Raw genomic sequence first — 25,392 nt, 5'->3', positions numbered from 1 at the left:
TTTCTCCAAAAAATGCCCCTATAACCGATGGTTTTTATTGCTTTGTATTATTCCCTATTGTATTACCTTCGTAACACTAAAAATCGCATGTCTCTATCTCTATCACAACGTTTGCAATGATCGTTTGAACTAAGCCTCTCCGGGCGCGCCATTCAACGCTTCGTTAACAACGAAACTGAAAATGGCTCTAGATTTGTTATTTTGATAAAGACAAGTTAGATTTCAAATGAAAACAAAAGATTTCGAAGTAAAATAAGCATTTTAGTTAAAATTAAAATTGTCTCTAACTGTAGCGGAGAATAATGTTGTGGCAGGCCTTTGTTCAAACGATCATAGCAAATGTTGTGATAGGGATAGATACATGCGATTTTTAGTTTTACAAAGATAATATAATAGAAAATAAAACAAAGTAATAAAAACCACCTGTTATAGGGGCATTTTTTGGAGAAATTTATCAAATAACCAAAAAAACACGAATTTTAAGGCAGTTTTTTTTTCAAAAAGTATCATTTTTTATTATTTGTTGGCCTTTTTTGTATATTTTATGTATTTTTTTAGTATCGCTTGTTATTTAGCATTATTACTGTTTTTATTTTATCAGGATATACCGCTTAGTTTAAAAGTTATTACGTTTTCTTTACAATAAGTAATTGGAAGAAAAAATATTCTATAAAAAATTAAAAAAAAATCTCAAAAATTTTTTAACCTCTTTTTTGTCGATAAAAATAGGTCTAGTTTCATCTATTTTCATATGTACACTTTAACGTGACTCACACTGTATTATAGAACAGGATATTGAGAGATATTAATAATAAATAAATAATAAATCTTTTGGACAATTTCACACAGCGCCAGCTAGCCCCAAAGTAAGCAACTTAATGCTTGTGTTATGGGTGCTAGCTTAACGGATATACTACTTATATACTTTTTTTTTATTTAAATACATACATATTATACATAGTCACACCCAGACCGGTCACAGAAATTAAAATTCATCATTTCAATTTCTGCCCGGCCGGGAATCGAACCCGGGACCTCTCGGCATAGTAGTCCGTTCTGAACCACTACACCAAACGGCCGACAAGACAATATTAATCGAGATACTTTTATTTCGAAAACAATTGTTGATTTCTATCAATACCGTTATTGCTAATCTTAACTATATTTGATTACGTAAGTTAATTAGGTTCATTCCACATTCTGAATCATTTGTTTCCAGTTTAAGTATATTATTGGTTCAGTTTTTGAGTATGTATGCTAGATAGGAGTGAGATCTAACGGGCCTATCCGGCAGTTGTAGAGTTGGGCAGTTTGCTTTTCGTTTCAGTCAAATCGCGCTCACAAAGGTTTCCCCCAAGCATATCCACAACGGCAGTTAGTTTACTGCCGATTATTTATTTCAAGCTTATTTCAAAATGTTGGTTCGTACTTGCACAAGGATCTTATTTCGGAGCCACGGCAACGAGTATGCCAGTTAAATGCCAACTGTCCAATATCAATCCTGACACATTTGGCAAGAAAGGAATGCTAGCTCGAAGTATGACTCAGAGCCAAAGCACACGATGCGTTGCGGAGCCACACTGCAAAGATTTCGTCGTAGATATTTCTACGTAAGACGACGCAGCGACACCGTTCCGGCGTCGCACCGCCGCCGCATCGCATCGTGTGCTTTGGCTCTCAGTCTGCCAGTGATTGATGCTCTGAAAAATGAGATCCGCCTGCCAGCGATGAGAGTTCCTCATCTCAGGGCTGACAACAAGACATGTAATAATTATTGTGCGAAAGAGTTGCGGCGAACTTACTTTTAAGCTAGGGTTGTCAAGCTGTATGATTTTTAGTAGTTCTATTGAGTCTTTTTTCGAGGTTTTCTTCTTCATAATCTGTATTATTTTCTATTTCATTTGAGGTCGATCTTTCTCGTTCTAGGGCGCCAAGATATTTACCTAGAAATAAAAAAAATGAAATATTTGATATAAAATAGTAAGCGACCACGTCTCATCGTGTAGGTAATGTCGTTATCTCGTATGTCATTACTGGTATAGACACCGGTCAAAGACTTTTGTCTTCAGACTCTGCGGTACATTTCCGAAGCTGCCCAGCCGAGTTCGGTTCAACAATTGACCTCTTTCTCGCAGTTGGACCTACCTAACTGGGCTGTTTGCCCAGGCAACTGTCAATAATTATTTTCGAGTGTAGAGTTCAACCTTCAGAGGAGTTGATGCAGCACAGATAATGTTTTTTTTGTCTTGTCTTTGTAATTTTATGTGTTGAGAGAGGCTCTATTGAGGCTATAGGAATGCTATATAGCATAGTATGTCAATCAACGTGTTTAGCAGAAATGGAACTTAAACATATAACCATAAAACATAGAGTTAATACAATTTCATTATTATTTTATGTAGCAGCCCTAACAAGCAAGCAAGGGTTGTCACTAACGAGTCGACAGTGAGCGCCCGTTAGCCAAATGCGGGACGACCCGAAAATCCACTTAGCCTGCTGCGGGGTACGAGTTGCATGTAATATGAAGACGGGTTTATTTAATTAGGCCGGGTTTTGTTAATTAATGTAAAAAAAAGAAAAAATAATGTTATCAAAAGGTATATTTTTGAGTCGGAATAGTTACGTTTAGAAACATAATTTTCGTCACGAATTCACATGTCTCTAACTAATTACTTGCCAAATTACAAAAATCAAGAGTTAGTGTGACCCAGAGCAACAACTCTTTAATGTATACACAGAGATTCCTTGAGTAAGCATCCCTCTGAAAACTAGACTTTTTAGAGGAAATCAATGAGATGTTCAAATATAAAGGAGTCAAATCGAGTCGAGGACTAGTAAATTATATTTTAACACAGTTTCCTACGTCAGTACACTGCTTACGTAATTAATTTCATTTAGGTAAATCTTGAAAATAAATCAGCGTTGCTTAGGGACTGTTTGTTTTCATATGAAATTCCTACAGTTCTTACATGGAATTCAACGTCAATTCTTATCATCCCTTCTTAACCCGTTAATCAACTCGCAAATCAACCCAGGTCACGTACAACTAATACCGGTTCAACCAATCGTCGCATCAAAATGCTAATCACCGAAGTGCTAGAATAAACTACATTACGCTCGGATGTTCAGCTGCTCAGCTCAGTTCAGTTTTACAGCGTAACAATCCGCGCCAAGGGAGCGCGCACAAAGTTTTAATTGGCGTGCCATTAGGACGGACGGGCACACTAAACGATTTGTGGTGTACCGTGCTCTCCGAGGGTTTTAATTCCTCAAACACCTTGGGTACGGGTTACTTTATGATCCCTGATTAATGGTGGCTGACAGAAGTTTTGCTGACGCATCTTTGAGAGGTATGATATCGGTATTATCTTGGCATTATCACTCTGTTGATGTCTGTACGCTTTGATACAGATTTTTTATCGTATGGCAATCTACTTAAGACTAGCAAACTTGTTTTGTTTAAAGGCTCTTCAAGTATTCCTTGCCTAAACTATTTTTACTCTAAATATTTATTATTTCGTGAGGTGAATCTGATCATCTGATGAATACATCCTAATGGGTTCTAACTTTCAAAAACTTAGTATAATTTCCCATAGTAAATTATCGGTTTCTTTCTCACTACCAAGTGTTACGATCAATACTAAATATAATTCAAATAAAATCTCCAGCTCATAAAAGGTCAAGTTTGCAATATGAGGACTATCAGAAACGTGGAAACTGTCCATGAATAATGGATGCCAGATGAGAAGGAAAGGATCTGGTGTACCCTCAAAGGATTTTATGTGTCCTTAGGTATTGCTGCTTAGGTACTCCAGAACCTTTACATGAAGGAAATATGTAGAAGAACTTAAAAAGCATTAAAACCGCAAATTAGTACTTACTTACCTATTTCTATTGAATAAACTCGTACACCTACCAATGCCAGATTTTACATTTTAAATCAAAATAAAACGTATCACAGATTTTAAATCTATATAAATAAAAATGAATTGCTGTTCGTTAGTCTGATTAAAACTCAAGAACGGCTGGGCCGATTGAGCTGATTTTGGTTTTAAAATGTTTGCCGTAGTCCAGGGAAGGTCTAAACGGTGATCAAATAAGGAAAAATTGCGATGGCTTATTTATTGCCTTTAAGGCGGAACAGAGTTCGCGGGGTCAGCTAGTTAGTAATAATGACATTGACACACAGTTTCTAATTGAATGTAGAGCAAAATCAAATGTAAAGCGTAGTAATCGTTGCGTAGACGTTATAGTAGTACAATGAAGTTCATGAATAGTTCTAGTTAGAGGTATCAAACTAATTGTCTTATAAGAATGTTATTAGGCTNGTAGATATTCCTCGAGTATATCTCTATCTAAACTAAACTCTCTCGAGGCACAATTTATTAAGATTGCCAAATCAAAAGGAGTCAAATTCAGTCGAGGACAATAGTAAATTATATTTTAACACTTTTTTCTATATCCCACTTCTTTTATTGGGTAAATCTTGGAGTGGTCGCCATGGCCGAAATCGGTCGGATGGATCATCATCATCATCAAATCTTGATAATAAATTAGCTGCTGGGATACCATTTGTTATCATACGAAACTATTAATGGTACCTACAGTTCTTACATGGAATTCAACGTCAATTCTTATCGTCCCTTCTTAACCCGTTAATCAACTCGCAAATCAACCCAGGTCACGTACAACTAATACCGGTTCAACCAATCGTCGCATCAAAATGCTAATCACCGAAGTGCTAGAATAAACTACATTACGCTCGGATGTTCAGCTGCTCAGCTCAGCTCAGTTTTACAGCGTAACAATCCGCGCCAAGGGAGCGCGCACAAAGTTTTAATTGGCGTGCCATTAGGACGGACGGGAACACTAAACGATTTGTGGTGTACCGTGCTCTCCGAGGGTTTTAATTCCTCAAACACCTTGGGTACGGGTTACTTTATGATGCCTGATTAATGGTGGCTGGCAGAAGTTTTGCTGACGCATCTTTGAGAGGTATGATATCGGTATTATCTTGGCATTATCACTCTGTTGACAATACTATCTGATACTGATTTTTTATCGTATGGCAATTGTAAGTTTCACTGGCATACTTGTTTTGTTTAAAGGCTCTTTAAGTATTCCTTACCTAAGCTATTGTTCAAAACCTTGACCTATAATTCCCCACAGTAAATTATCGGTTTCTCACTACCGAGTGTTACAATCAATACCTAATAATAATTCAAATAAAATCTCCAGCTCATAAAAGGTCAAGTTTGCAATATGAGGACTATCAGTGTGCTTACCATGAGTTTACGTTAGGTGTGCTCGCTAGCGACTGCGTAAAAAATGACATTACTTGTATGACATATTGTTCAGCGCCCCTAGCGGATACTTTCAAGAAACAAGAGATATCATAGATCTTCATAGAGATTTTTGACGTACTCGCTAGCGAGCACACTTATTGTAAACTCATGGTAGGTACACAGAAACGTGGAAACTGTCCATGAATAATGGATACCCGGTGAGAAGGAAAGGATCTGGTGTACCCGCAAAGGGTTTTAAGGAACCTTAGATATTGCTGCTTAGGTACTCTAGAACTTTTACATGAAGGAAGTACCTACATAATTATGTAGAAGAACTTTAGAAACACTAAAATCGCATACTAACCAATAATAATTCATATTTAGTATACATTTCTACCAATGCATTTTCTGTGAGTCAAAGGGCTTGGATACATTCCAGATTTTACATTTTTAATCAAAATAAAATATGACATTGATACACATTTTCTAATTAATTGTAGAGCTATCAAACTATTTGTCTTATAAGAATGCGATTAGGTTATTTACGGAAAGCTAAATTGGACCATTCTCAAGTGAAATTAATATCTACAATTACCAGGGTTATTATAACCAAAGAGTAATAAACACATTCGAGCTGATCAAAGATATATGATCTCCCATAAAGAAAACGCCTCGCCTATAAACACAACTCAAACATTAGCTTATCTTAACGAGTGCCTATTAAAAACACCATCTGAATCACATGTCACCTTTAAGTTACCTTGGCACATGTTTCTTTTACCAAAACATATTCTCTCTACGCCAATACACAGGCTTTTGTTTCCTAACAATACCTTCGAAACTTTGGTAAATCGGTCCATTACGTTTGGTGTTTTTTCTTAAACAATCCGACTTTGTTCGTGCGCTATGTCTTCACTTAATGATGGCTCGTTACCGCCACAAATCTCAGACATTACGGCGTATTAAAACTCAAAAACTTAACTCCGTTTGCCATTTGGTTCAACAGAAAGTTTTCTTACATCACAAGATTTAAATTCAAGTCTCGGAGTTCTGGGGAAGGCCGACTGAAAAACGGGCTTTGTGTGAACACTTTTACGGCTGTGGTGAAATGTATTTATGATACGTTCTTGAGTCTAGACTCTGGAATCACTATTTATGAAATTGAATTGGTAATTAGGCAGGTACATCAAGCTACGCACTGTGACATCTATGTAGACGTAATAATTCTATTAGCTATTCTCATGGTCAGATGTACGATTTCATTTATAGAAGCAAAGTTTCACAAATATATGGCCTCTACCAATTATGCGATTTTAAGAATTGAATCCGAGAAGTAAAAATCAAGTAATTCTCGTCAGCAAAACGTTTCTTGGAAACTTGCTTATAGGTACTATTTTTATGGGAAAATTAAAAACTATGCAATGCAATTTTTTTATTACTAGTATTATGCACCTGACATCAAGAGAGTCGTGTGAAATGAATTTTCACACAAGTATGGCTCTCGAAAAAAACATAATCTGAGGAATCAACCAAAGAAGTGGCTTATTGTTGAAAAACAGATTGCCATGAAGCTGAAACATAAAAAAAATGTAGTATTATGTAAATTTAGGTCTGTGTAGAAATGTATAATTTGTAAGCAATCTTCATACATACTAGAAAAAATGAGATTCGTAAAAAAATTGATCTCGTTTTAATTTCGCGCCAATTTCCCGGTGCACAGGTACACAGTGGCGCCAATTCGCAGATTTTCTTTTGCAACCCTTAGCAAATAGGGGTTGCATTTGTTTTCGCATTCCTCGGATAGATGACGCTGACGTCCGTGTTTTTCGAAGCACGCATAAAGTTTGTTTCGGTGGGTAAACTACAGATGGCGCTACTAGGCTGAGTGATAAATAGCGCCATTTGTTACTCGATCTTGGGCTACAAACATGAATTTCAGTAGTGGTATTTACTTTTGCTTTTTCGTGCTACATTGTATTGTTTAGAAATGCGAATAAAATACCTCGGTATAAGAGTTAATTACCCTCAAACTTAACAAAAATTGCGAATAATTAGTCCTTACTTTAAAAATGTCATTTTATTTTATTTGCCCCTTGATTGACTTGGATTTAAACATTTAAATACCATGCATTTTTTTAATTAGGAAAATTGGCCAGTAACATTTGTGATTTGCAATAAAATTTAAAATTTCTATTCAGCCAGCATTCAAACAAAAAAGAATTTAAACACCTCTTTCCTTTCGTGTTCTTAATTCAAAATTCGTCGTTCGTTTGCCGCGTGAGCACCGGCTGCCAGAGATTAGACACGCTAGCCGGAACAATTTTTTAATATCCCCATACAAGGAAGCCGAGACGATCGGCCGTTTGAAGAGTGTGGATATTTTGTGCCTAAGAAAATTACACTTTTGTGGTAAATTTTAATAAATGTGCATTTAATATGTAAAGAAATAAAGAAAATGTTATGTAGTTAATATTTAATTTAATTTAAATAAAAAAATATGGTTGTCTACGGATTTTATCCACTGAAAGTGAAACTTTTTACGCATAGTGCTAGTAAAATTTAAGCCATAAGTAATTTATGATTGTAAACTTTGTTGAGGAGGAAGCGTGCTCAAAATATTTTTGTGCAAAGAGTTTGCTCTACATGTCATTTTTACTAACGTCATACTAGTATTGTGTATTGTGTACTGTGTATCAATGACAGAAGATCTTTTTCTCTATAATACAATTTCACTTTCTCCGTAATAAATAATTACATATTTTATCTCAATACCAAGCTAGTTAGGGTATGTCCACACAAAAACTTCGTAGAAAGGACATTAACAGTGCGGAGTTTGGCAGCGGCAATGTGTCGGCTGGAATTAGCATACACTTGACGCCGCACTTGCGGCCAATAACAACATGTTTCTGTCTGAACGCGGCCTTAGTGGGAATGGAGTTTAATTGTTGGGGACAAGCTTTTAAACTGTTTTAACACCCCTGTTAAGACATTTCAGTCAAAATTTAAAGCACTTCATTGAAAAAGTTGTTGTGAAACTTGAATATTTAGAAGCAACCAGGCTCATAATGCAAAACGATTACTCAAATTAGATTCAATATTTTAACAGAGATGACGAAACCTATTTTGGAAATGATACAGCAGCTTGAGTCTGAACGCGGACTTTAGTGGGATGGAATAGGACATGGGGAATCTAATGAGATAATTGTTGTGGACAGGCTAAAAGCCTGTAAAAACTGTAGATACTGGGTATGGTGCGGGATTGAAAATAGTTGAGATTTTAAAACAGAATTTCAATTTATGGAGGCTTGTGAAGAGACCTGAAAAAATATATCTTTCAGGATATTACGAAACGATTCAAATTTTAGACAAAAATGAAATAGTCGGTAATTGCTTTCGGTAATTCGGTAAATATTTAGAAGCGATATTAGGGTTTGAATCTTTAATGTTACATTCGAAGATTCATACTTAAACGGTATCACAAAATATTATGAGGTTCATTAATATCTGTCTATGAACTACTGCTGCCCTGAAATACGAGTACATATTATACAAAATTTAAGAACTATTGATAAGTAGTGGTGTAGGAAACATAATTTTTTGTTTATGGAAAAAGGCGAAGGAAAAAAGACTGGCTGAAAAATAATTTTACCTAATACCTACTTACTAGCCTAGCAAGATTCCAGCACCTAAACCGAAATAATTTAATTTTTACTGACAAAGCCTTAGAAACGGGGAGCGGTTGCAAACACGGATTTCCAATTAAGTGAGGGCCTGATTGGCAGGTCGTTACTCACTGCTACTAGCTCGCTTCCATGTTTCGTTATTGATCGATGATCGACTTTGCTTTTAACAGGTGTGGGTTCAAATGCTAAGTTTACTTGTGTTTATGTGACGTAAGCTCTAGACAATGACAGCACCTGAAGTTAATCGCTGTAGGATTGTAGGTGTCAATTTTCAGTGAAAATGTAGTCTTAAAAGAAGAAAGAAAGAGTTAAAAGTGGTTTCGCAGAACTATTTGTATTGTAATTTTCATACTATAGTCTTTTTCACGTAAGATGATCCGTATGACACTTCCAGGTTATCCATATTACGCATACTACATATGCAGAATATTTTTGAAAAAATATTCGTATTTTATTAGCAATATAATAAAAAAAAATAACTACCTTGTCTTGAAATATATAGTAAAATCTGAGTCTATTGATTATATTTTAATTAAATACGATGTAAAAATATCATTTATTTCATGTACACAATGTGTGAAACGGAATAGATTTAGTGCTGGGGTATTTCTTGTATAATAAAATCGATTATTTCCGCGGTTCATTAATCGATTGCAGTGAATACTTAGTTATTAAAAACATCACAAATATCAACTGTATTTTTCGATTATTGACTTTAATAAACGCTTTAAAAATATATTAATGGTTTTTAATTTAAAGAAACAGAACCAGTACTTTTTAGGAATCGTTTTTTTGAACATGAACCATGAAATTTGAATATTATCAATAAAAAATTGTTACAATAATATTTGTAATTGTAAAAAACATGTTTTTTGTTAAATAACACCTGTACAAAATATTTCTATAAAGTAGGTTTTACTAACTCTTCGAAAAAAATCGATAGATAAATCGCTATGGTTTAGTTATGTGACATCTCTAAATCTTTCAAACTCGAAACGTCATACGGATCATCTTAGGTGAAAAAGACTATAGATGTCTTAGTATCTCGTAGAATAACCTAGCAATTTTCTAGATACATATTTTGACAGATTCGGATCTTATATCTCTTCGGATCTACTTAAGTAGAGTGAACATTCTCTCACAAGAACATTCGTCACAAAATTAATTTCATAAAGAGATAATTACTAAAATTGAATCAGCATCTCTTCGTACTCAAAACAAACAAGGGAACATCACTCTACCAAACAATTTATTTTATTCCTTTGGTTGTAGGTGAAGGTTAGCTATATTGAATTGTAATCACAACACCATTAAAGCAATTAATCACACATGTCCGTGTACAAAAATGATTTCGTTTCTATTGCTTTTTTATTTCCCGCAACACAAGAAAATGGCTGCCGTTCGTTAATTACGATACGCACAAAGAATGTCTCCGAAGAATATGACAATATGATTGATGAGTTCAGTGAAGACATCGCGGATAGCACATTAAGTGTATTTCTATGTTGGTCCTGATATCATTTTCATAGACCCGACAAGGTAGTGCGCCTCCCCTGATTTTTGCGCACACAGCCATCTATGGAGAGGAAAAATTTTGTGAGTCTTAAAATTTTTTCTTTCAATTTTAAGACTCACAAAATTTTTCCTCTCCTCCTCTCTCTCTCTCTCCTCCAAATAAGAATACTATTATTCTTGTTTATTCTTTCAATTTTAAGACTTAATTTAAATAAACAGATAGTTCTTCGTTGAGCGAATAAATATGTTGTTAATGGAATTAAAGAGTGTTCAACTTAAATAACGATCCTCCTTATTTTATCCCAGGTTTTTAGTTTGTCAATGAAAACAAAAAGTAATTATTTTAGTTTATCTATTATTATGTCTGGTTATTTTTCCAGCCTAAACTACTGAACCAGTCCTGATGAATTTCGATATAGAGACAGATGGAATTCAGGAAGTTCCGTCGATCTCTACATGAAAATTGGTCAATAAGACAAAATCCTTATTAAGACAATGAGAAATACATAGGTGACGAAAGTTTGCATATGGTAAGAAAATAATTTCTTAATTTTTACAACAATATTCGTATTCACGTTTTAATAAAAAAAAGCAAGTGATTTTGATAACCTTAAAGACTTTCTATGACAGATCGAAATTGTAACTCATTTATAATCAATTTATTATTAAAAAATATTAAAGCAATAATTCGACTCCATTCCTTCTATGGGCTGTACACAAAATAGTGCGATATGGTAACGCGCGGGGAAAAGTGGGGACCGTTCAATCGGCCACTGCCAATCATTTTTCATAATAGACCTTGGTCCTTGGTATTAAAAATATTTTACAATAGGGAAATCCACAATTACAGATGTAATATTAAAATCGGAACGGGNCATCATCCTTTTAGACAAAAATGAAATAGTCGGTAATTGCTTTCGGTAATTCGGTAAATATTTAGAAGCGATATTAGGGTTTGAATTTTTAATGTTACATTCGAAGATTCATACTTAAATATCACAAAATATTATGAGGTTCATTAATATCTGTCTATGAACTACTGCTGCCCTGAAATACGAGTACATATTATACAAAATTTAAGAACCATTGATAAGTAGTGGTGTAGGAAACATAATTTTTTGTTTATGGAAAAAGGCGAAGGAAAAAAGACTGGCTGAAAAATAATTTTACCTAATACCTACTTACTAGCCTAGCAAGATTCCAGCACCTAAACCGAAATAATTTAATTTTTACTGACAAAGCCTTAGAAACGGGGAGCGGTTGCAAACACGGATTTCCAATTAAGTGAGGGCCTGATTGGCAGGTCGTTACTCACTGCGACTAGCTCGCTTCCATGTTTCGTTATTGATCGATGATCGACTTTGCTTTTAACAGGTGTGGGTTCAAATGCTAAGTTTACTTGTGTTTATGTGACGTAAACTGTAGACAATGACAGCACCTGAAGGTAATCGATGTAGGCTTGTAGGTGTAATTTTCAGTTAAAATGTAGTCTTAAAAGAAGAAAGAAAGACTTAAAAGTGGTTTCGCAGAGCTATTTGTATTGTAATTTTCATACTAGATGTCTTCTTAGTATCTCGTAGAATAATCTAGCAATTTTCTAGATCCATATTTTGACAGATTCGGATCTTATATCTCTTCGGATCTACTTAAGTAGAGTGAACATTCTCTCACAAGAACATTCGTCACAAAATTAATTTCATAAAGACATAATTACTAAAATTGAATCAGCATCTCTTCATACTCAAAACAAACAAGGGAACATCACACTACCAAATAATTTTATTTCTTAGTTGTAGGTGAAGGTTAGCTATATTGAATTGTAATCACAACACCATTAAAGCAATTAATCACACATGTCCGTATACAAAAATGATTTCGTTTCTATTGCTTTTTTATTTCCCGCTACAGAAGAAAATGGCTGCCGTTCGTTAATTACGATACGCACAAAGAATGTCTCCGAAGAATATGACAATATGATTGATGAGTTCAGTGAAGACATCGCGGATAGCACATTAAGTGTATTTCTATGTTGGTCCTGATATCATTTTCATAGACCCGACAAGGTAGTGCGCCTCCCCTGATTTTTGCGCACACAGCCATCTATGGAGAGGAAAAATTTTGTGAGTCTTAAAATTGAAAGAAAACCAAATAAGAATACTATTATTCTTATTTTTTCTTTCAATTTTAAAACTTAATTTAAATAAACAGATAGTTCTTCAATGAGCGAATAGGAATTAAGGAGTGTTCAACTTAAATAACGATCCTCCTTATTTTATCCCAGGTTTTTAGTGTGTCAATGAAAACAAAAAGTAATTATTTTAGTTTATCCATTATTATGTCTGGTTATTTTTCCAGCCTAAACTACTGAACCAGTCCTGATGAATTTCGATATAGAAACAGATGGAATTTAGGAATCTCCGTCGATCTCTACATGAAAATTGGTCAATAAGACAAAATCCTAAGTAAGACAATGAGAAATACATAGGTGACGAAAGTTTGCATGGTAAGAAAATAATTTCTTAATTTTTACAACAATATTCGTGCTCACGTTTTAATAAAAAAAAAACAAGTGATTTTGATAACCTTAAAGACTTTCTGTGACAGATCGAAATTGTAACTCATTTATAATCAATTTATTATTAAAAAATATTAAAGCAATAATTCGACTCCATTCCTCCTATGGGCTGTACACAAAATAGTGCGATATGGTAACGCGCGGGGAAAAGTGGGGACCGTTCAATCGGCCACTGCCAATCATTTTTCATAATAGACCTTGATCCTTGGTATCAAAAATCTTTTACAATAGGGAAAATTTTCCTCAATTACAGATGTAATATTAAAATCGGAACGGGAAATATTTGTTGTCAATAATTATAATTAACAAGAGCTTACAATTTTCTATGTCATTGTAGAGCATATCAATGTCTATCCTACCTGAAAAAATCATCAGATCATTAGGGGTACCACACCTACCTTACCTTAGTAGGTTCTTTAAGCTAGTCTGATGCAAGACAGGGTTAGGCTCTAATTAAGCCTTCACGTCAACAGTTTTAAATAATTGTAAAAACCTACATATTGTCTACGCAAATTGAAATAATAATGATGTAACAAACATTTTCTCAAAAAACAAAAAACGATCTAAAAATAATAATTGAATAAATAACCGACATAAAATGCGACAGAGCCAAAATTTATGTGTGACGATTTCACAATTTTCCATGCAAATGTTAGGTTTCCCGTTTAATTTTATATATCGCGTAAATCAGTCGTCGTTGTTGCTCTTGGACGACCGCTTGTTTTGTTTAGGATCACGCACACCCTGTCGTGGAGACTATAGTGATTTACTATGGATTCGTGTTTCTTGCTTTTTCAGTTTTTTTTTTATTTAAAGATTAATTTCGAGCAGGAAAACAGGCTAATGATTGTCGCATAGTTTTGAATTATTTGATGATGTGCTGACGAGGTCACAGTAAGGTAAACATTGTGGCATTTATGTAGTTTTTCGTGTAACTTCGCGACAAGAATCTGAATAATTTAACTATGTCTGAAATGAGTTACCTACTTACTGATCTTCTTGATTTTTGTAGACAAGATATTTATTTTAGTTTAGCATTTTTTATACGATTCCATTTCTTCCAATTTCAATCAAACTGAATTACGATTCCGAGATTTTATTATGTCTAAGCATGAGCTATTGATAGGTAGGAACTATCACGAATGGTCATGACGTGTTGCAAGTTCTACACCACTATCAGGCTTGATCCAAATCAAATGTCAGATGACTCATTGTGTTAGAAACTAGGTTTGTGTCCTTATTACAACCCACATGATAGAAGAAGATAAGTCATACGCTAATCATATTCCAATCTATCCTCCACCAAACTCTGTACCATCACGTTTACACACTGACCGTTCTTTGGAACTTTTAATCCGACGTCCCGAACAAAATCCTTATGACGTTGCGCGTGGAAGAGTAATTATTGTTATTCTAATGGATCGCGCTCTGAGCAAGCCCCATTGTGAGGAGTCGAGGATCGAAGCGGTGATTAATGGTGGTGCAACGAGGGAACATTAAGGGCACACTTTCACTGGGTTCGGTGCTGGATAGGTGGAAGTACGGGTATAATACGGATGCTGCCGAGATATTTTTGAGCTTGAGAAAAATATCATTCAATTCGTATTATGACTATTTATAACACAAAAACATTGACATATTTTAAAAACTATAAGGCCCGATTCGACCAAATTTTAATCCAAGAATAACTCCTGGTATAACTGGCACATTGACAGTTTCAGTATGTGAAATATTTCAAAACTGACGATTTATTCTGAGATTAATATTAACTCTTGTTTGGTCGTATCCACCCTAAACCCTAAATCAAAGATATGTTTTTTATCTAACAACTAAACTTACTCTATTCGTCTTTTGGTATCGTCTCTTACGACATGCTGGTGACAGTTTTATGCAATGAAGATTCCAACGACCAAATATTTTAAAAAATCTTCAGAAGGTGCTCCTATATTGCTATTACGTTACCTTACTGCCGACTTTCCGTCGTAAGCGTGCGATTTTCGACTTACCATCGTAAACGTGCGATTTTCTTCAAAAAACGCTACAGCTAAGAATCGGAAGACATCAACAATAATTTGAATCTTTTCAAGGCAAGAGTGAATAAGCACCGAGTATGAGTTCCATCCTAAACTGGAACTATGTTTGAAATAACTATAGGGGATGAATGCTGTTTACGTTGTTACCATCCCAGTACACGTCGCCCCTACCGATGCTATCGGGGCATAATGCCACAGCGAGAGATTATGCCCGTACAGTTGACCGGCTGATATTTGTTTGCCAAAATCAAGCCATGGCGACCTGGGGGCACGAGTGTGATAAAAGTTGTACCGGTGAATAAGGTAACAATACTTCTTACTGAGGCCGCATACAATCTTTTAAGTCGCGGGACTGGCCACTTAGAAAAAAAATTTTTCACCGAACGATTTCGATCGTCTATTGTTTTTATCTCACACGATATTTTCCACGACTTGATTTTGAATAAAATATGCATTTATGCAGCCGCATATTAACTTCTCAGTCGGTGGACTGGCAACTAACAAAATCAATAATATTGATCGTCTATTGTTTTTACCTTTTTATGCGATATTTTTCATAACTTGATTTTGAACTTAAATAATATGCATACAAATTTCTTGGTGGCGTAATAATTGGTCACCTAGAGAGTAGTTTTTTTTTCATCGAACAATTTCGATGTTACATTGTTCTTATTCCTGTACTTAACTTTACACGTAAAATTTCCCACGACTCAATTTTGAACTTTAATCCATAATAACCACTTGAATCTAGTATTACAGTATCAAATCACGCATCCATGAAATACCTTGAAGCTATATGTAGACACACCTGTCATTGGAAGAACTTAATGCAGGTGTTGTATATTTTTGAAGACTTTGAAACTGTGACAGGGGTGAAGTAAGTATGATGTGGTATTAACATGAACTTACATAAGAGTAGCATACAGCATCGGGTGTTGATTTTGAATTTATTTATTGGCCACCGTAATAAAATTAATGCCTGCTACTAAGCAAATCACACATTACTAAGCGTATTGTTTTATGTATCAAATAAAGTTTCTATAAATTGCAATGAGTAACTCTATGCAACCGGCAAGACGCACTAACCTTCCTGTGACATTCCAAGAAAATCTTCGGCACGCGTTTCATAAGTGTGACGGATGCTCAAACAAACTATAACCAAGCTTATTACAGCAACAAAAATAACAAAAAGTCGAAACAGGCAATTCTATTCGCTTAAAAAGTCTCAATACAACTTTGTTACTTTGTACCTCACCGACTATTGTTTAGGACAGTGTTAATTTTTTACAGATTTAAAAGTCCTAACTACCCTAAAATCGTATTGTTCCATTTTTAGAAGGCTTGTCGTAAAATTTCGGCAAACAATAGGTTCGCAAGTTTTTTGCAAAAAGGGATGAAAGAAGACTGATAAAAATATTTACAGTATTAGGTACCTACTTGCGCCAAAGGTTTGCTGATACAACTTTATTACGATCAGTTTTGCAAAAAAATGCTAATAAACTTGTCAATAGCTAAAAATACGAATGCATGACTTACTGGTCAAAGGAAAAAAATGTATTTGTGTGACGTTATTAATGCGCCAGGCTCCCCAATTGAACATAAAATAAATTCGCAAAACATACAATAAATTCGCAACTAAAAAATTGATTAGGTCATCAATATTTTGACCGCGAAAGCTAAAAAAACAAAATATGAAGCTAGAAAATTGTTTATAATTCATTATTTGACAGCGAAAGCTAAAAAAAGGAAAATAAAACTAATTTGCCATGGTAATAACATAACTTTATATCCTTCAAAAGTCTTGACTTATTTTTCACTACGGATGACACCAAATTGAATGATGACTATGTTGTTCAGAACAAAATTCACCATGATAAAATAACAGAAGGAGTTTTCCAGTTTTTGATGCGTGCTTTTTGTTTTATAAAATTGCATTTTCGATTTTACATAATATTAGATTTTAAATCATCAAAAGCTTACACAAGCAGGACATTCTTTAATAAAGCTGGCTTACAAGTTCATGAGATACGCAAGTGAACAAAACCTGTCGGCATGGACCACCTCAAAAGGACCACGCTTGACTCTATCGTATCTGTAGCACTGATAACGAAAAATTTTGACTGCAGAAGCTTAGCCATTGTTGAGAAATAAACAAAAGAATAAAACATTGTTCTATATTGTGTTCCTTTATTCTAAATTTCCTAGTTATCAAAACAGGAGGCGGCTCCTTGTAAAACAAACATGCTTTTTGGCTTTTATAGGGGCTGTAAAATAATAAAGTAATTCCTAGCCGCTTTGAAGTGCCGCCGCCATAAACTGACGACTACCTGCGAATTTCGTTACAAGGAATGTTGGTGGGAAACTACCACTTGCGAATATTGCAATATACACGATATACTTCACTTCAATGTTATCTGTATTTTTCATTCCAAATATCTGAAAGAATAGAAAGTTCCACAGCTGAAAATTACTCTTATGATATTTTGTTGAACTAGAGATATCTTCTTATTTTCGACACCCTTCCTCACAAGTACCTACTTGTTTAGTTGTAAAATGAGATACCTACAGATTTCAAGGGCCCTATAATTCTAGCGTAACCCTATAATTCTTTAAATCTAGCGTTTAACTGAGTCAATGGCTGAGGTATGGAAGCGACACGGGAGGGTGTTTTTGTGACGGTCAAACGGCAGCGAGACTTTATACAGNAATAAAAAACCACCGGTTATAAGGGCATTTTTTGGAGAAATTTATCAAATAACCAAAAAAACACGAATTTTAAAGCAGATTTTTTTCAAAAAGTATCATTTTTTATTATTTGTTGTCCTTTTTTGTGTATTTTATGTAGATTTGTACCTATGCTCTGTCACATCTTAATAATGTCAATGTCACCTCTCCCGTGCCGCTTCCATACCTCAGGCACATACCCTAATGCATTTTTTTTTCTTACGCTACTACATCGCATACTACATCAGGTATTTGCTTAATAATGTTTTAAAATGCACTTGCGCTACTCATACGTTTGCAGTCAGCAAAATACATTTCATGAATTTTTCCACGAACCGTGACGTGTCGTCAGCATAGCCCTTCGGCAGAGTAAAACAAAACCAAACACGACGTCTCAAAACAAACAATTATCGCGGGACTTTGTCTTGTCCATTATTTTGTCAACACGGTTCAGTTAAATGGTGAATTCGAGATTTATGACCGTACAACGGGACTAAGAAGCCGTTCGTCAATTGTTTACCACGGTGAATTAGGAACCAGTATTTCACATTGGAACGGTTGCAGGGTCCACAAAACTGACAAGAATTGAACTGGTCACAGCTGAGTTGTACATGTGACTTGCAAGTGAAACCTGTGTTTTAAAACAACATGATTATGTTCCAAGGAGAATGATTGTGAGTGATCCTAAATAGGCAATCTTTACATTTGCGGACCTCTAGATACTTGGTGAACGTGTGAAGAAAAAGTGAATTTTATTGTGATTGGTCTACCATAAGTTTCATACTCTTAACGCTACTTTATTTATTCGGCTACTGCTGGTAGCTCTCTTATAAGTATGTTACACTGCTTTCCTACTAATTTAATGGACCTTCAAAGCCAGAAAAGAAAATTGAAATATGCACTAGAATTGCGCAACAACATTTGATTTTTAAATGTTAGATTTTTAAGTCGAGTTACGACTTTTGCAGTGAATTCGGAGTTCCTTAAAAAAATGGTCAATGATCAATACCAAAGATTCTTTGCACATTTTACCTACCAACAATAAAAGCGACAGATGTCGATTTTTTTGGCAAATCATAAATTAGAGAAAAAGATCCAAAGTAAATATGAACAGAAAAGCCCCGCGGCAAAACCAAATACGATATTCTGAATAAGCCATCGATTGATTTCGCAAGATTAATGGTGGCACATTGTCAGCGCCACAGTATGACGAGAGTTCAACCAAACCACCACAAAAATACACTTTATTTCACATGTAATAAGATCCAACAAATTGCATTTTCGAATTCTTTTTGACTTGACACATCAATGAATGATGTTTTTATTTCTTAATCCAAACTTCAGCTTGTAGCAGAACAAATAGAGTTCAAACTTGATTGACAAATTGTGATCCCTTTTGACCTTTTAGTTTTGTGTAGTAAAAGTTAGGGTACGTTTAAAATTGATTTTAGAATTCAGTGTGAAATTGAAATAAAAGTTTTTTATTTGAAATCACACAGGCATAACGAGTGCTTTACGGTTAATCTGGTCATTAAACATTTATTTGTTTGGTTTTAAAATGCAATAATATTTGAGGTCAAATATTAATATTTGACTATAAATGGGTTGAATTTAGCGAAATGATTAATGCTTGTATAATTTTGGGCACTTATGTTGCAGTATAGCAAAATAGTCATTACTTTCTCTTACAGTTGAATTAGAACTTACCTACTAGTGTGTAATTTATCATTTTTATAATTTTGATATTTCATGACTTTTTCAGGATTCAACATATTAAATTTTGATTTTATTGGCCCATTTGTATATGCCCACAGCAACAAATCCCCTACCAAATCTGGGTATTAAACCAGTGGGTGTACAATTGTAGACAGATGGGTGATCGGTAGGTGTGTACTGCGCACATACGGTGCATATGTCGCCTTACCCGCGCTTGCTATTGGGCGAAGTATTGTGCGAACGTAGTATGACTCTGCAGAAGTTACGCAGTTTTCTACCTATGTCGGGAAGCCAGTGAGAAAGAGTGATTCAGCAATAATATTATACCTAAATGTAGCATGTAGAATTTGACGACAATGAATTAATGTAGGTACAATCTATATAATACAATAATGACTCTACTAATTATACTTTTCTGCCAAAAAGGCCACCTTTTTGTTCAGATAGAGAAGACTAGATTAGGCTAGACTTAGACTAGAGAACTAGGGATATTTTCCTAATTTATAGAGGGTACTTCTGCTACTGGTAACTGTTCAGTTCATCCTTTCCAATGGAAATTTTTACATAGTGCGCAGTATTTAAAGAGGCAAATACAGAATTTAATCTACTAACCCTAATAAGCTAGCTAGATGGAATGCGAGTTCATATTAAGCTACAGCGTTAAGCTTCATGTGAGTTTTATGTAGTTGTAATAAGTCTGAGTTTGTAACAAAAATGTAGAGTCGTCTGTGCTGCCTACTGTATGCACAGACGACGGCACACAACAGTCTCTTATTGAGGTTAGAATAGGTGCTAAATTGCAGCAACAATGTAGAGTCTAATGTGCTGCATACCTACTGCATGAATATCTGCAGGTTTCAATCACAGATCAAATAAAAATTGCCCTATTTAGCCTTAACTACATATTATTTTTTATGCAAAACAAGGCAGGTATTTGACCACAATCGTACCTGATGTTAAGTGGGATGCAGTCTAGGATGGTACATAAAATATCTGCCCTGTAAGTGCCTATACACTCTCGCCTTGAAAAAGAAAAGGCCCTATATTCATCCTACGAAGCTGATTGGGCGCATCTATTCGCTTTCTTTATCTCACCTTAAAAGTATTGGCGTTTAAATTTAATGTATTTTATTTTAGGATATTCTTACCCTAATTAGGTAAGAATATCTTAAAATAAAATATTTCTTTCAATATTTTAATACTGAATTCCAATAAATTAAAACCAAAATGCAACAATAATAACCAAAACAATTCAGTTTATAAATCTTTCGCTGTATCAATCATACAGTCAGTATGTTAGTCGCTTGCGCACAGCCGCACGCGCAGCGCCTTTGTCTCCACCCCGATTGAACTGTTACAGGGCAGCGTGAGTTATGTTCTAGCCACGACTCGGTGTTATACAGGGTGTAAGTTCTTTTCACGGTTAAAACGAAAGTAGTTTGTTTTTTATTTTTTTATTTATTAATTTGGACCACAAACAGATTCACAATATGTATTCTTAAAAGCTAGTTTTATGGATAGTACTTAGCATGAATCCAACAACGCTGGTCACAATTTAAGATTGCAAATGTTTAATGGGGCGGAGCCTGTCTAGGCATCCGGCGCATACTCTAGTTCTACTAAATGTATCTTGTTGTTGAAAACATTAAGGCTGAGTTGCACCACCTCACTTTGACCGTAACTTAAAGATAACCGGAGTTTTTTGAATGGAGCTTGACAGATTTTTGACGTTTGCCAAAGTTAAAGTATGATGGTGCAAGCCTTAGTAATATACATTTTTTATTTATTTATTATTTAATACAACTTACAATAAATACTGCGAAAATAAATGCCATACGGCATTCTCAGTCTATATTTTTTATCTTTATTGGGGACATTTTTTGATTTGGAAAAGCGAACATAGCTTAAAACAAAAGAAATTCGTCATTTTCAAAGTTTCTATAACATTTCGTACCTACTAAAATACTTCACAAAGGTGCCATGTTATCAATTACTGGCAAAATGCATATTGAACAACTTCGAATATCGGAAACTATGTAGTTGCCAATTCTAGTACAGACAGACGACAGCACATCAAGGTAAACACAATTGCATTTTAGTATGTAGTGGTAAAAGGGGGTGATATTGAAATAAAAATGGATAGTCTGATGTATACCTATGCATAATGTTGAACAAACTGATATTAAAACTAATACAAAATTCTTTATTAAGAACCAAGTCATCAGAATAATAAAAAGGGTAAATAACTCCCCCTGTATACTTGCAGCCTTGCACAGTGACACACATACGCGGCTTTACACTAAACCAATAATAGAATAAAATCAATCTATACCACCCTCTATAACCCACACATGCGCAAACCAATCAATGATTTACAAATGCCCACGCGCACGCACACATGTGCAAAATATTGGGAATATTGGCATTGTAAACATTCATAGATATTTGCGAACTATGCCGACAAACGTTTAATGTTTCCGTCTCTTTCTCGCTCCTTGCAGTAAATGGATCGAGATAAGGATAGAGAGGGATAGCGCACCCGATTTTACAGCTTTGCGAAGGGACAATAGCGTCGCTATTGTTGTAAGTACCCCAAACTTTTTTTAGGTCAAATAAAAGTATTACATTTGTTAGGGACGTGCTGTCCGTATGCACTTACTGCATTCGTTTCGCAGTCAACCTAGGAGACGGAGGGCCGTCTCCCACGCAGTCCAGTCTGAGCGATAATTGTGATTTCTGTGTTTGTGTGTGTCGATGCAACATGTCGTCAGTAGCTGCTACTAATCGTGCTAGTGAAATGTGGAACAATTGTGCTGATGTGAACACTCCAAGTGCCCGAGAAGTGAAACAGTACGGATATGCACAGTATCCGATGGTATCACCAGACTCCTATAACTATCAAAATAACTACTATCCACCAAATGGTGATTATTCTAATACAGTAAGTGCTAGTTACGGTGGCAGGCCATATGGAAACAACAATCAGTGCGATGGAATAGTGAAATCAGAACCGAATAATTGGCATGGTTATCCAACGAGTTACATGCATGATAATCACACTAATTTTGACATGATAAATAAATGGAGAGAAATGAATTACTACGGTCAACACGGACAGCAACTAGCCAATTATGGATTTGATCAAAGAATGAACCAATTACGAAATCAACCTACTCCAGATAATAGGAGCGATGACGCTAGGTCACTCAATTCTCCAAATGTAGGCGATGTAAACTATGGATCACCACAGAGTGCTTCAAGTAACGTAAAACCAGGTTTGGACCATCCAGTGTCAGAAGAGGAAGATTCTCCTAATCTCCGATCCTTATTGACGAAGCCTAAAACAAAGAAGCCGCTGCCGTATTTTGTGAAATGTGATAAACCGTATGCGCAAGAAATGATGCAGCGTATGATGTACCACGCAGATGATGGTGCGGATTGGGAAAAAAGTAATGAAGTTTCGCCGTCGAAGGAATGCAATTTGTCGCAATTTCATGGTGGTTTCGAGAATGGTAAGGGTCAAACGTCAATCAAGAGCGAAGGTGTGGGTGGAGCGCCCGCGAAAGACGCCGCGCCGTCCTCGCTGGAGTCTGCGGAGCCCTGTCAGGACGTGACGAGGGTCGAAGCAGGCGGGGACAATGCGGATTACGCCGAGAATAAAATGGCCGCTACAGCCGATATGCAAGGATATTATCCGTGGATGAAAGGTGTTGGAGGTAAGCTTAAGCAAACAATGCTCTATGTATTTGCTTGATTATTATTTACACAGATCCTACGAACATAATACGTTGCTTTAGCTCTATAGAAATCAGATAGAGTATTGACATGTGTATTTTTTTCTATTTTTCAGGTGACGACAAAAAAGAAGGATCAAAGAGGACGCGCCAAACGTACACTCGCTTCCAGACCTTGGAGTTGGAAAAGGAATTTCATTTCAACAAGTACCTATCCAGGAGGCGCAGGATAGAAGTATCCCATGCCCTGGGACTGACCGAACGACAGATCAAGATTTGGTTTCAGAACAGGAGGATGAAGGCGAAGAAGGATGGAAAGCTTACGACGTCTCCTGATCCTTATGCTGCTGAAGACATGGGTGCTACGAAGATTCCTGGTATGCCTGAGTACATGGAGTCCAGACCACAGATGCCTGGTATAGCAGAGTACCCTAATTTTCCAATGGCTCCAGTATCAGGTAATGTAGGTCACGGAACCATACCCAACGGCATGCCTCCAAATTATATGATGCCCAATTATGGACCCATGATACCCAAAATGTGACCATAACGATATTTTTTATGTTGATTATTTGTACATAGTTATAAATTATTATTTTTTTAAGACTTCATAGAAGGTTTATTTAGGACACTTTTTAAATATAGCGGAGGATTTATTAACCAGTTAACTAAAATTACGATATTGTTTTCTCTCTTCATTTCATACTTCATTAATTTAGCGTCTGAAACTCTGTTCATGTTAAGATGAATGCTTTAGTTTTTATTTCTATTTTGTTTATCTCTCTTGATCAGGTATAGGTAGGTACCTAGGTAAGAAGTAGGTACTTCAATCAAAATATTCAGCGAATGTTATGTATTACAATATGATTAGATTTTTTATATTTTACATTTTATTAAATCCACAATATTAATACTTAACAAAATAGTTCTTTTCTATTTCTGTAATGCGACATATTACTAATATAATTTAATTTCCTTGTAAATATTTGTTGTAAGTAATAAGTTCCTATGTATTGATAAGTTTAGTCATATTAAGAGAATTTACTACTGAATTAGTATTAAGGTTAATTATTTATCAAAATTTTTGCACTTCTCTAGTCAATCAAAGGGCGCTAATTATAAAGAGGAGTTTTGATTCCTGATTATACAAATTACAACGAAATTGGAGTTTATCATTTTCCTTGCTACAATTTCAAATACATTCTTATTTAATAATCATAGAATGTCTAAAGACAAGAAGCTATAAAATAATAATCTGGCTGTATGATAAATTACAAACTTTCCAAAATGAAATATTACTTGATGAAACTATAATTTAAGCAAAATTAAGAAAAAAATACCATCCTTTGTTTTTAGACATTCCAGAATTTCCAGATCAGCTAAAATTACTACGGAATAAATTAATTACCCAGAAAAATATAACAACTGGATAAAATTAAGTATGTATGTACATTTTTTTTTAGAAAATCAAAGTTACAGAATGAATTCTTTCTTTAGTTCCAGAGTTAACTTTGAAAAAAGTAACATACATAAAAAACGGCGTCAATCCTCTCAACAATACACAAACAGACAAACAACGAACCCTTTCTCTGGGCTTAACAGACTCCTTGCATGACTCCCTCGGGACTACTCGGGAGCAACGCGCAAATGTTGACACTTAGTCAGCAATCTTGACATGTTTTGACTGCTCATCGGATTTGGGCGGCGCTTTTAGCAAATCTGCTGAGTAATCCTATTTGAGGATATCTACCTGTTTGGTTTTTGATGGATTTTGACTACTTGTTGTTTGCGGGTGAGCTTCAGTCTGTTTAGACTTTAGATCCTTTTTGGAGAAATGAGGCGCTATTTTTTTTAGGATTGGCTGACCAAGTTATTTTTTATTAAGATCTTGTTAGTACATGAATAGCAAAGAGTTTAAAGCCCGTTTTCACTATCAATCCCTAATTTTTAAGTGACCCCTATGGTAACAAATAACAGGAATTTTGATTTCAAAGGGGTCACTTAAAAATTAGGGATTGATGGTGAAAACGGGCAAAAGTCACATTAAAATCTAAGACCACCTATCGTGGTGTTTCGCGTACCGGACTACGTCAGCTGCAGTTTGCGCGTCTAAACTGCAGGGGGCCA

The 25,392-nt window shown here is 35.2% G+C and overlaps 1 protein-coding gene across 1 annotated transcript; it reads left to right on the top strand.

Moving 5' to 3' along the window:
- Positions 1–22,179: 22,179 nt before the first annotated feature.
- LOC114360271 (segmentation protein fushi tarazu) lies at positions 22,180–24,243 on the top strand. The gene is made up of 2 exons (XM_028314901.1): positions 22,180–23,247; positions 23,382–24,243. The coding sequence occupies exons 1-2, from the start codon at positions 22,293–22,295 to the stop codon at positions 23,807–23,809; spliced, it is 1,383 nt and encodes a 460-aa protein (XP_028170702.1). The 5' UTR covers positions 22,180–22,292; the 3' UTR covers positions 23,810–24,243.
- Positions 24,244–25,392: the final 1,149 nt, after the last annotated feature.

This window comes from Ostrinia furnacalis, unplaced genomic scaffold (genome assembly GCF_004193835.3).
Source record: "Ostrinia furnacalis isolate ACB-3 unplaced genomic scaffold, ASM419383v2 OfSCF4915, whole genome shotgun sequence".
In the NCBI taxonomy this organism is placed as follows: Eukaryota; Metazoa; Arthropoda; class Insecta; order Lepidoptera; family Crambidae; genus Ostrinia; species Ostrinia furnacalis.
The sequence above is the reverse complement of the archived record's forward strand: the minus strand, read 5'-3'. Positions and strand labels throughout refer to the sequence as shown.